The sequence below is a fragment of the Suricata suricatta genome, chromosome 7 (assembly GCF_006229205.1).
Source record: "Suricata suricatta isolate VVHF042 chromosome 7, meerkat_22Aug2017_6uvM2_HiC, whole genome shotgun sequence".
NCBI lineage: Eukaryota > Metazoa > Chordata > Mammalia > Carnivora > Herpestidae > Suricata > Suricata suricatta.
Genome location: NC_043706.1, coordinates 144825232 through 144837623, shown reverse-complemented (window position 1 = coordinate 144837623; position 12392 = coordinate 144825232). Strand labels below are relative to the sequence as shown.

The 12392-nt window shown below is 50.3% G+C and overlaps 1 protein-coding gene across 8 annotated transcripts in view; it reads right to left on the bottom strand.

Annotated features, from left to right (window-relative positions):
• ERMARD (ER membrane associated RNA degradation) overlaps positions 1–11947 on the bottom strand; it is a 29109-nt gene extending 17162 nt beyond the window's left edge. For 3 of the 8 annotated variants that reach the window (XR_003910807.1, XR_003910808.1, XM_029944716.1), the window contains exons 1-8: positions 11812–11895; positions 10413–10514; positions 9817–9906; positions 6306–6403; positions 5756–5892; positions 4114–4228; positions 3324–3426; positions 582–611 (exon numbers count right to left, since the gene is read on the bottom strand). Coding sequence is in view for 6 of the 8 variants with exons in the window: in XM_029944716.1 (XP_029800576.1) it covers positions 582–611; positions 3324–3426; positions 4114–4228; positions 5756–5892; positions 6306–6403; positions 9817–9906; positions 10413–10451 (612 nt within the window). In the remaining 2 variants the exon portion in view is untranslated. Of the gene's footprint in view, positions 1–581; positions 612–3323; positions 3427–4113; positions 4229–5755; positions 5893–6305; positions 6404–8660; positions 9127–9816; positions 9907–10412; positions 10515–11811 lie in introns of those variants that run through there. The other 5 variants (XM_029944717.1, XM_029944718.1, XM_029944719.1 and 2 more) reach the window with 3 other exon arrangements.
• Between the last annotated feature and the right edge of the window lie 445 nt (positions 11948–12392).

Genomic DNA, 12392 nt, shown 5'->3' with positions numbered 1-12392 from the left:
GATTTTCACCTTCAGAGTCACATCCAATTCACAGAATAAACGTGTAAGTGTATACTATGCACGCACAGAGGTAGTTCACATATATTACATTTGCAAATTAAGCAAGTGTCAATCTTAAATCTAAAATATAACCTCCAGGGGCGCCTTGGTGGCTCAGCCGGTTAATCATCTGACTTCCACTCAGGTCACAATCTCAAGGTTCATGGGTTCGAGCCCTGCACTGGGCTCTGTGCTGACAGCTCAGAGCCTGAAGCCTGCTTTGGATTCGGTGTCTCCCTCTGTGTCTCTCTCTCTGTCCCTCCCTGCTCACATTCTCTTTCAAAAAAAAAAAACCCATAAAAAATAAATAAATGTAACTTCCAAATAATTACAGGATATAATGTTAGTATCTCTTGGCATTTTCCAATGTTGGTCTTTCCATAACTTTAGAAACTAGATTAATAATACTGGATCTCAAAATTAGTCTAGAAAACTCAACTCTGTAATAAGGGTGGTGTGGGTTTGTTTGCCTATATGACTACCAACATTGTCCTGTGTGATAGAGAACCATGTTTTGTTTATTTCAGGATATGTTTACTTACTTCATCGAAGGTGGTATAAAGAGCTGTTGACTTCAGAAAAAGAAAAGAAATAAAGCAAAATGTAAGTACAGTGACATTACTCAAAGCAGGAAAATCATTCTAGTACATGGCTACAAACATGAAAACGTCTTCCAAAAACTATCTAGTAGCACTCTGGGAATAGTGTCCTGTGCAACAGCGCGGCGTGAAGGGCGGGGTCACATGGAGACACGCCTCCCACAGCGCATGGAGGGCGGGGCCATGTGAAGACACGCCTCCCACTGCACTGAGCCCACGGCCTCAGAGAGCAGGGCTAACATACGGAGGGCGGGGCTCACCTGCACTCTGGGCTGGTGGCCAGCGTTCGCGGGCAGCACACCTCAAGGTGCACTCCAACAAGCAGCTGTGCTCTGCATGCTTCCGGTGTGACCAGCACTGTCTGCACACACGGGCATGTACCCCAGCTTCCACCCACCCGGGAAAGGAAGCCCAGGGCACCTCCACACGTAGGCGTCCGATCTCTGCAAATCGGGACGTGACTAACTCCTCTCTTGAAAGGCTGCTGGGGAATTCAGGAAGATTTTACACAGGCTGTGATGAAATCAGGATTTGTGGAAGCCAGCTCTCAACATCTATTATTGCTTATTAACGTATTTCCAATTTAACATTATGAAACTTCCTCCTACACTTCTGATACGGAGGACTGTAAAGTCTGTATCTTCAGCTCCCAAAACTATGCCGCTGACCCTAAAATCTCAGAGCGCTACCGTAAACATCCAACTGCCTACTCAATACGCCCCACCGCTTCCCTAAAAAAGGGGTGCTGCTCATTTATCTCCACAAACTACACACACTAACTTCTACTTTGTTTTACAGAAGTGGTCTCAATGGCTTACCTCCCACCCCTACTTCTTAGAAGTCACAAAGTCACACTCATCCTCCTGTCCGCCACCGACCGCAGAGACCTCATGTTGTCATAAACACTCAGTAAGTAGGGGCGTGTGCAGAGCGTTTTATGGCTTTACAGAGGACTTTCACATATGCATTGCTTTAAAAGTAAATGGAGGCTACATTTATTCTCAACAAGAGCCTGGTCTACGATTGAGGGTATTCTTTGATAGTTTACTTCCTCTGTAAACTGGACGTGTTTACACCGCAGAGCAGGGAGCACGCGCCGTGAAGACAGCCCAGTGGCCCTCGAGCTCAGGCTGTGACAACAGGGGCCCTCGCTCTTCCTGCCGGGAGACAGATGCCCCACAGCAGTGCCCGGCTGCCCTGGGCAGAGCCGACACGAAAGGCGCCGGGCATGGGCACCAGGGCATAAATGTGAACCCTCCACTCCTGAGAAGCCTGCACCAGAAACTGTCCACAAATGCACTTAAGGCAAAGCAGAACGGCCCCAAGATCAAACAGAAACAGGACGCAGAGGAGAGACCTGCGGAGTCTGTGCGGCCGAGGCTCTGGCAGTTACCGATGTGGCCAGAAGCGGACAGGCCGGGGACCGCGGGCACAGCCCTAGGAGAGACACACACGTTCCAGAACCAGGGAGAGGCCTCGACTGAGTGGAGGGATTGGGACAGGAGACAAGCCAGAGGAGGGCTGGCCGCCCAGAGTCCCTGGCACACTACACCGAGGCCAGAGCTCACTGCAGGCACCGGGGCGCCACTAACGCGTTTTACGTAGACGAGCCCATAAGAGGCGTGCGAATATTCATCGGCGTGTAAAACAGTTTGTGGTGGCGTGAGGCCGGTTAGAGGAGCAGAGTCACGAAGCGCACTGGGAGGGAGCCAGATGAGGCCACAGCGTCGGACAGAAGGGACCCAGGAGGAGTCAGGGGCAGGACAGATAGGCAGGGCTGGAGCCTGGGTGGCCGAGGTGGTCTGGGGGCTGCGGCTGAGGACAACAGGGACACCAGAGGACACGTTTGCGAGAGAGAAAGTATGGCTTTCAGAAATAAAGCAGTAAGAGACGCTGGGGAAACCCCTACGACAGCGTTTCATGAACAGGTGTAAAGCGAACCCGGGAAGCGGGGGACACAGCCGCCCTGGGAAGCACTGCAGCCTCACACTAGAAACTTCTGTCCTGGCACTGCTCTGGCTACGCCCACAACTCTGTGTTACGCTGGCGTTCGTTTTCATTTGGTCCACAGTTTTTCTAATCGTTCTTCCTGCAGAGGCGAGGTGACCGAAGACGTGGCCGTGAGGAAGGTCTCCCAGGGGCCAACGGGGAGCGCAGGGCTGAGAGCAGAATGCTGCGGGACGATTCTGTAAACGGGGCCAAACGAGGGCCTGCCCCCGTGAAAGAAAGTGGCCAGCACCGCAGCTCGCCCCGAACACAGGCCCTCCCTTCGCAGTGCCCTCCGCAGCCCGGCCGCTGGCAGGGCACGGGGCCACCCAGAGACCTCTCCAGGCCACTGCGCAGAGGAAGTGGTCTCCTGCTGGAGACCACGGACCACCCCGTGGGGTTACAATGGCACCCCAACAGTAATGGCTACAGAGACCCAACAAGTGGTTCCTACTTTTATGATATCGAGTTTAAAATACTTGGAAACACTACAGAACTATCAAAAACTATCATAAATAATTATAAGTCCTATAAAATCATTATAATAGGAAACCATAAAAAATGGCACTCAAGCCGTCCAAAGAAAATTCTTAGCTAAGAAATTCATTTACTGGTAAACAAAAATAAGACAGAAAACGTAGGCAGGCCCAGAAAACCGCCCATGCTGCAGTACCCCACCGACCACGCAAGCGCGTGCACCTCGGCCGTCAGAAGTCTCTGGGGACACCTGTTCAGGGCGGCAAAGACTCTCCTGAGCCCCATCTCCAGCTGCGGCAGCAACAGCACGGCACAGTCGGCAAACCTGCAAAATGGAAGGCAGCTAAGCAAATCCCCAGCTTTAAAGGCAAAAACGGGCATCAAGCCCAAGCAACCGCGCTTCACTCCAGAGGCCACGCACGTGAGTTCAAGGCCAGGGGGGCACAGGCTGCGCCACCTCGGGCACTAGAGGAGCACAGTCTCGTTCGCTGGGGACTTCAAACTCATTTCCGCTGTTGTCGTGTTTCAGCAGAAACACGCTTAGAAGCTTCAGGAGAATAAAACGTCATCAATGATCTACCTAATTCTTTCACTGCTGGTAAGAAACATTCAAACACCAGGATTTCAGGGCACAAGGGGCCGCAGCCATGACAGAACCTGAGGGGACGCAGAGGCCGGCGTCCGGCGGGTCTGAGCGCGTCCGCTCTGCCCGAGGGCACAGTCGGCTTCCCTCCTGTCCCGTGATGCTTGAGCCCGGACCAGGCGGCATCTGAGCGAGAACTCTGAACGGACCCGTCCCCATCAACTGTTCCAAACGGGTGACACATGGCGTTTAAGACCCAATTACAAGCCAGCTTTTCATTCGCAGTGGCAGCACACTCTGTGCTCGGCCCTGCTGGAGGAGCCCCGTTTCTCTCCCACTCCGGCAACAAAAGCACAGAGGGTGCAAGATTTTAAGAAGGAGCACCCTCCAGACTATTAAGAACCACTGAGGAACACCACCCTCAGCTACCTGTGCGACTTGAACTTCATTAATGCATCTTCCCAGTACGGCAACATGATTTTTAATACAAAAGTGGATTTCTTCATCACTTCTTCTAACACTGAAAGTCCCTCAGAAGTCACATCTGCAATAACAGATACATATTTTTAAATGTTTCATTATTTTGAGAGAGAGAGACAGGCGCATGCACACAGGAGGGGAAGATGGAGAGAAAGAGAGAGAGAGAGAGAGAGACAGAGACAGAGAGAGAGGAAATCCCAAGCAGGCTCCACACTGTCAGCACAGAGCCCAACACAGGGCTCGATCCCAAGACCATGAGATCATGACTTGAGCCAAGATAGAGTCAGACACTTAACCAACCGAGCCACCCAGGCCCAAGAAGAGAAGAATTCTTAAGCACCATCACACTAATCAAGATACAACCAGACTGCGGGACGGAAGCCCGTGGCTGACCCGTCCAGGACGATGAACGGGGCCGGGGCAGCGACACACGCCGTCCAGGAGCGAGCCCCGCAGACCGGAGCCTGCACTGCAGGTGGCCGCGGGCACCCTGGGGCAGGGGCACGTGGACAGCAGTCCCTGAAGTGTTTTGGTCTATGACATCCTCTGAGTGGAGGATCTCCGTGGACCAGCTGACCACACCAAGCGAGAAGAGTAAAACACGTCTTCAGAAGACAGAACAGGGTGGATTTTGCATGATGAGGACACATAGGCTCATCCTTGGGGACAAAAGTGACCTCTGGTGGGGATGCTAATGGTGGGGTGGGCTGTGCATGTGTCCGGGCACGGGTGTGGGGGAGTCTCTGCGCCTCCCGATCCATCCTGTTCTAAACCTGAAAGTACTCTGTAACTAAAGTCTCGAGAAGTACACACGATTGGCAGTCAGCAGAACACCAGCAGTCCCTGTGACTACGGCGACTGGGCGGTGCCCCAGCTGCCCCGCCCCGGCTGCCTGGGGCAGGGTCGGGGGGGACTGGGCTTGGAGCCAACACGCTTAACTGCACTTTCCAAGTTTTGTGTCCCCACCCCCATTATCTGGCAAATGGCTTTGCTGCAGAAAGTAATAAAGACGGCAGAGGAGAAGGGAACGCCCACTCAGGACAGTCCTCAGCCGCCTGTGCGTCAACTCGCCTGAGGACAAACTCGTAATTGACCCACGAGGCTGTGACTCTCACAGACTCCCCACCACAACCCAGGGCCCCGGGGAAAGAGGGAAGGTTTTTCATTTGAATTAGATATCCATCTCCTTGGCTCCATTAGCACATTTTTTTTTTGTTTATTCATTTATTTATTTAAGGAGAGAGAGAGAGAGAGAATGAGCAGGGGAGGGGCACAGAGAGAAGGGAGAGAATCTAAGCAGGTTCTGCACTGTCAGTGCAGAGCCTGATGCAGGGCTCCATCCATCGCCAACTGTGATTTCATGACCTGAGCTGAAATCAAGATCGGATGCTTAACTGACGGAATGTCCCCAGGAGCCCCAGGGAAGATTTATGTAGCAAATTTAAGAGGTACTTCATGCAACTTCTGAAAGCATCTTGCCTCTGGAGAATAACTAGTCCACCTAAAGGGTTCAAGTCCCTGAGCTACTTAATGACTTTATACATATCTGTACGAAGGCGCACTCAGGACAGACGGGAAGTGTGGTACTTGCCCGGGAAAACGGCCAGATCCTCAAGGTTCGGAAGAGCTCTGAAAGGTCGGTGCACCAGCGTGAGCTGAGTTTGCTGCAGGTGACTCTGCAGCCGCTGACCCAAGCCCGCCGTCAGCAGCACCATCATCGAACAGTACCTGGTGTGCGACACCGAGCGAGTTAGGAAACGAGCTGCCACACACGTGAGCAGCTTCGCGGTCAAAGAACAAGGTTCAAGCGAAGAAAGCAAAACACCAGCAAAGCGCAGGAAGTCCCCTCGCCGTAGGGACCAGGGACCGAGAGGGGCAATGGCGAGAGGCGGCGTCCGGCAGCGTCCGGCAGCCTCGGGAGTCGCCCTCCAGGAGGTCGAGCGCCAGCCCGCCCGCCGGTCCGCCCTCGGAACAGCGGAGTCCCGACCCGTCACCACCTCAGGTACTCATCCGCCCGTCCTACCTTCAAATTCCCGCCTTAAAACCCTCATCTTCCCCAAAATACACTGATGGGAAATTCAAGATAAAACAAACTGCTACCACATCAAAAGAAAGAAAAAAGGGCTTTACCAGCAACGTACTTGGGAGGGATTTCTTGAGGGGACGCAAACCCGTGCCACAGGACGTTACGCAGATTGAGCCCACGTGGAGATCCAACGAAGACTTTCAGTACGTCCATCTGACCAGGTTAGGAACAGCAGATTACGGAATAGTTAAATAATGACTGAATTCCTGAATAAATCAATATAACATACAGTGGGAAAACATTTGCTTTCTTCTTTAGAACAGACCCAACGCTCTGGCTAAACAGTGGCAGCAGTGACAGCAACATCACCCAAACAGCACTGACCGGGCCTTCAATACGCCGGACGCGCTGTGTGTGTGTGTTTTCTCGTTCGCCCTCAGAACCCCTGGGAAGGCGCTACTGTTAGGCCTCCTGCAGATGAGATACTCGCACGGAGAGGTAAAACCACGGCCTCGGGGAACCCAAAGCTGTGAAGGGGGACGGGCTCTGGCCCAGGCTCCCGGGACATCCAGCCTGCCTCCGGTCCAGCTCGAACAGAACGAGCCGGTAGCCAGAAGCCCGGTGGGAAGCTACAGGAGGCCGGACGGGGAAGGGCCGGGGCCCTGGTGCTCCCACCCGGGCCTCCCCAGCCTCACGTCCGGGCCGAAGCTTCACCTGCTTCTGTCCCTCTGTCCACACGGTCAAGATGCCCATGATGGGGACCCAGCTCATCAGACTGCAAGAACCACACATGTCCTTGGGCTGTCTCTGGGGGTGGGGCACCACGCTTGGGAAAAGATTTGGGACGCTAAGCTCAAAACCGAGTCACCTGAGAGTAAAGAAGGTCACTTCCTGGCAGGTGTAGGAACCTCCGCAAGAGGAGTCTGCCCAATTTAACAGGTATTGCAGGCCCGTCTGATGGAAAGTGCTGGCTCGGCTCAGCTTCTGGCCCAGAGCGGCTACTAAAGCTCAACCTGGAGATTCCTTACAAAAAGGACCCAGCAAAGCAGACTTCAAACAAGTCCTCATGAACAATCTTTATTCTTGCTGAGCTTATGTAAATAATTAGGCCAGGACTGTTTAGGATGGCCTCGTTCACCCATGCATTCGTCTCGAATTGGCTATCTCTGGTAATGGAGGTTTTTTAGAGAGAAAAACTATTCCAGCAATGCACTACTGTAAATGTAGTTCTAGTTCTGAGTATTTTTAAATATTTGTTGTTGGATCTCAGGCTGTTAGTCTGTGAGGATATATTTAAAATGAGAGTCACGCCTTTCCAAAAGACTTAAAGGGGGACTTCACAGATATGCAACCAAACAGAAAGTTCAGCCCCTGTTAACATTTCAGGTATCTCTCTGGAGTGAAGTGGACCGACTCAGAAAAAACCCTCAACCTGGTGAGGCGAACCAGATCCAGTCAATCGGCTTGAACTGATCTTCCAGGACTCTTGACTCCAGGGATCTCCAGCCCTGCTCCAGCCACACCCCGGAAGCTGGCTGGTCTGGCACGGCAGAAGCCTGAGGAATCATCGGTCCAGTAAAATAAACTGTCCTGTCTCTTTGCTATCGGACTGGCAAATGTTGCCCCAGAAAGCTGGGAAAACAGCAAAAGTTCCTGATAGGATGATCTGTTGGTATTAATTGCCTCTGATCTGGGCAGGGGATTTCAACACGGCAGAAGGTAAGGGGAGCCTACGCCTCTACTGCCAGACTCTAATGGGGGGGGTCCTCAGGTGGCCACTAGATGGCCCACCAATTTGGCTACCAGACAGCGCCAGATATTAGAAATCCTAAAAGAGACCCTTACCAAATTAACCATAGAGACTGGCAGAAATTGGCTAAACTCTCCTTCCCTTTGCCCTTTACAGGGTAAGAAATTCCCCTTACGCCAAGGAGGGCTATGCCAGGCTTTGGGGTACAATGGTAACATAGCTGACCCAGGATTGGGTCAGTTACAAGACAGAGGAGGGAATGTAAGGATGCAGGTCTGAAACTGACTCCATGAAACAACAGAGGGGCACACACTGCCCAAGGCAAAAGGGACCACCCTTGTAACATTCTAAAGGGCAGGCCTAAAGATGGAGGCTAAGACTAGTCACGCCCTACATGAGGGTCCTGGGCCCACTCTGTGATTGGTCAATACTCTAAATGTTGTGATTGGGTCCCGCCAAAAGTAAATACTCTAGGCAATGTGAATGGTTAAACCTGCTGTCAATAATAGTGTATAATAATGATTGGATCACTGTACTTCCTGTAACTCCCCTTCCCAAACTCATAAAAGCCCTACCCTGCCTTTGTTCGGGGCTCACTCCACGTGGATCCAGTTAAGTCTGTGAGCCCGAATTTAGGCTGGCCGGGCCAGCCTAAATAAAGCCCTTTGCTTTTGCATGCGTGAAAAAAAAAAACAAAAACAAAAAAAAACCCCGAGTCACCTGAGAAAGAAGAGTGAGCCTCCAGAACACCCAGGAAAGGACTGAACACTTCCTGGTGGAGAAGGAGACAGGTGCACTGACGCGTTCCCCCAAAGGCGTGGCAGGCCGGAGGGGGAGTTCCAGAGGGGGTCACTTGGAGGCAACCTTCAGTCACATCGGTTTTTGATACTTTAATATTAGTATCTAATATTAGTGATCACGATTATATTCACTTAATTATACTTGTTTTTAATTTAATACTAACTGTAAGGAACCGTTCACACCACCTGGGCGATCAGAAACACAAAAGCCAAGCGGCCGCGGACCGCGAGGCGCGGCGGGGCTGCGGGCAGGGAAGGGCGACCCCACCGGCAGCCGAAAGCAGCTCAAAACAGCGGTTTCAGGATTCGGTGTAGCGGGAATTTTGTACTTCTCTTTCCTTCACACTCTCCACCAGGGAAACCACCTTCACGCCAACACGGAACCACTGTAAAGTGGGAGAGCTTTACTGAAAACAGATTTCTTACCCAACGCGTATGGCTTGTACCGTATCGAACGACCATTTCAAACAGTGTCCGGGCTTTTGGGCTCCACTTGCTGCTAGCCCGGCTTTCCCCTTCCCCCGACCCTGCCCCGTCGGCTGCCTGAGATCATTCACTCGTCCTACCTACGACCTGGGTCACGTGGCCTGTGGGAGACTCTGAAAAAGTACTTAGCTCTGCAGGGTTTTCAACTGGCATCCTCTTCACCCCAAGTCTGAGAGGTTGCAATATACATTCCCACGCATTAAAGATACCGATATTTTAGGACAAAACTATAATATCACTCCTTAAATGGTTAAAATTTTACTCTAAAGTTACAGTAATTATTAATATAAAATTAGCGAAAGCGAGGAGTCCACACTGTTGGCCCGACGCCGCAGGGGGCTACCCCGGAGCACGCGGCCCCCCAGCTCAGCAATGACACTCGGCTCTATCGCCCTGACACTCAGCGTAGCACTGACCCCCAGAGACAGGTGTGTCTTTGCCCGGAAAAGTGGCGATTTTGAAAGGGCGGTGGGAAAGGAACGTACGCTTGAATTGCTGATATAAGTTTTTCCTAACTAAGGCACAAAAGCACAGCTAACACGAGTTGTTCTGTGTCGTGCCCCCTCCGGGTTTTAGACGAGCAAGCTTACCACAGACTGCCCGAAGACCCGGGCAAGCTCCTGAGACGCAAGCAGATCTCTCAGAAGAAAAGGACATTCCTTCCCATTCAGGAAAAATACCTAAAATTCAAACAAGAATTGTATTACAGTCCCATTATAATGAGCCAAATAATGTGAAGAAAAAACCCACCCATAAAGCCACTGTTTGTACAAATGAGGGGAGAAAAGCGTTGAAGACACCAATGTTTTAATTTCATAATCATTCAAAAAGAAAAATATTAAAAATCTGTGTTACAGGGCGCCTGGGTGGGTCAGCGGGTTAGGGGCCCAACTTTGGATCAGGTCACTGCCTCGGGGCTTGTGATTTCGAGCCCCACACTGGGCTCCGTGCTGAAGGCCTGGGGCCTGGAGCTGCTTCGGATTCTGTGTCTCCCTCTCTCTCTCTGCCCCTATCCCACTCACGCTCTGTCTCTGTCTCTCTCAAAAATAAATAAATAAGCAAACATCTGTGTTAAATGATTACATTTTATAGGATACCGATAATTAAAATCTCAGTACAGCTGTGAAAGTCTTATGTTCATTCAGTCACTTTACTAAACCAACAAAGAAAGAGTTCTCACACTTACATCACCCAAAGCCCGTTCCAGACACGCTGTCAGCTTCATCAAGCTAAGAGAAACAGCGGGAGACTGAAGGCTTTCCAAAGCATCAAGTATTTCAGGAAATAACTGTTAAGAATAAGACATACATTAGAATTTGTGCTCAACAAAAAATATTACTCCAAGTAACAATACTACTAACTAAATTCAAACTTCTAAAGGCTTCAATTGGTATATTTTCAGGTCTTTTTTGGTATAGGTAAACATTTTCTGTATAAAAATACAGCTGAACCCTGAACACAGGTTTGAACTCCAAAGGTCCACCTAGATGTGGAAAATTTCCACAAATACAGCACAGTATTATAAAGGTGTTTTTTTCTTCCTCGTGATTTTCTTAATGACCTTTCTCTAGGTTCCTTTGTGCTAAGAATACAGTATGCAACACAGAAACATACAAACGTGTCACCGACCGCTCATGCTACCAGTAAGGGTTCTTCTGGTCACGAGTAGGCTGTTAGTGGTTACGTTTTGTATAACTGCAAAAGTCACATGCAGAGTTTTTTCTTTTTTCCTTATTGATATTTTAGTTAGTTAATATACAGTGCAATTTTGGTTTCAAAAGTAGAATTCAGTGGTTTTCGTCCCTTAAACAGTTAAACGCAGATTCTCAATCGGACAGGGTGGGCGCCTCTAAGCCCCTTGTTGTTCGAGACTCAACTACTATAATACCTGAAGGGTCAAAACAAGGTTTAAACCTAAGGAGTTTTTCGGAAGTTTTTCTTCATTGTTCATTGAAAGCAAAAAATATGGCATAAAAAGTAAAATATTTTGACCTAAATCTTATTTCCTATTTTGATTGGTTCTTTAAAAAAAAACCTGTCACTTAAGAGCCACTAAAAGGGGAGAAGCAGTGACCCTTCTCCACAGGGGGAAACTCTAAGTATTTTAGACATAGACCTTTCATAGCTGTTGCTCTATTGTGGTCACTGAATGTGCCAGATGTGGAGTGGCTGGAGTCTGAACCCACCAACAAACCAACCCGAACAACGTGGCCCCGAACTCCCCCTCCATAAACCAAGCCTCCCCGCCTCATTTCCTCGTCCCTCTGTCTCAGAGACATCTTACTGTCTGTCCGTGAGGTCTCTTGTTCTAGAGGGGTCCATTCTCCTCTGTTCCAGGCCCAGCACCCATGCACCTAATGACCTCCCCAACCTCCAATACGGATAATGTATCCAAAAACTTCCTTTGTTCAAAGGATGTGCTTCTCAGCTCAGGCCATGGAGACTGCAGAGCAGTCCCAAGTTTTCCCTTTTCACAGGTGGAGGCCTGGGGACGGAGGAGACCCCTCCGAAGTTAGGAGGCAATGAGGGCCTCTCAGTAGAATTTGCAAAGTCTTCTATCTCTAAAGGTTGTTCGTAAGCCACACCTCTGGAAAGGCGGTCCACTGCAGCCATGGTGTGTAGCGAGTTTCAAACTGCTCCTTGGCCAGAGATAACAGATGGGAGTGGACGGCCGCACAGACAGGGCCCAGCAGCCTCACACTTCCCGGGTAGTCCAGACTCTGGGCTTCAAGGAGAAAGGAACCAGTGTTACTACCAGAGCTTCACGTTCTGTGATGAAAATGCCTAAATCGTCAGGGTGCCCGGGTGGCTCCGCTGGCTCAGTGTCCGACTCCTGATTTCAGCTCGGGCCATGATCTCACAATACATGGGTTCAAGCCCCACCTTGGGCTCAACGTTGATGGCATGGAGCCTGCTTGGGATTCTGTGTCCCCCCTCTCTCTGCCCCTACTCTTTTCTCTCAAAATAAATAAATAAACTTAATTAAAAAAGAAAATGTCTAAATCATCAAAAACAATGCTTTAATTATGAAGTTTTCACACAATTATCAACCAGTTTATGATTAAACTTACAGTACAGATACTCAGTCGTTGCTGGAAATGAGTTACATGGCACTGATCTGACCACACACAAACACTGCACTATCGGGTGGGGAGGTGGGGGGCTG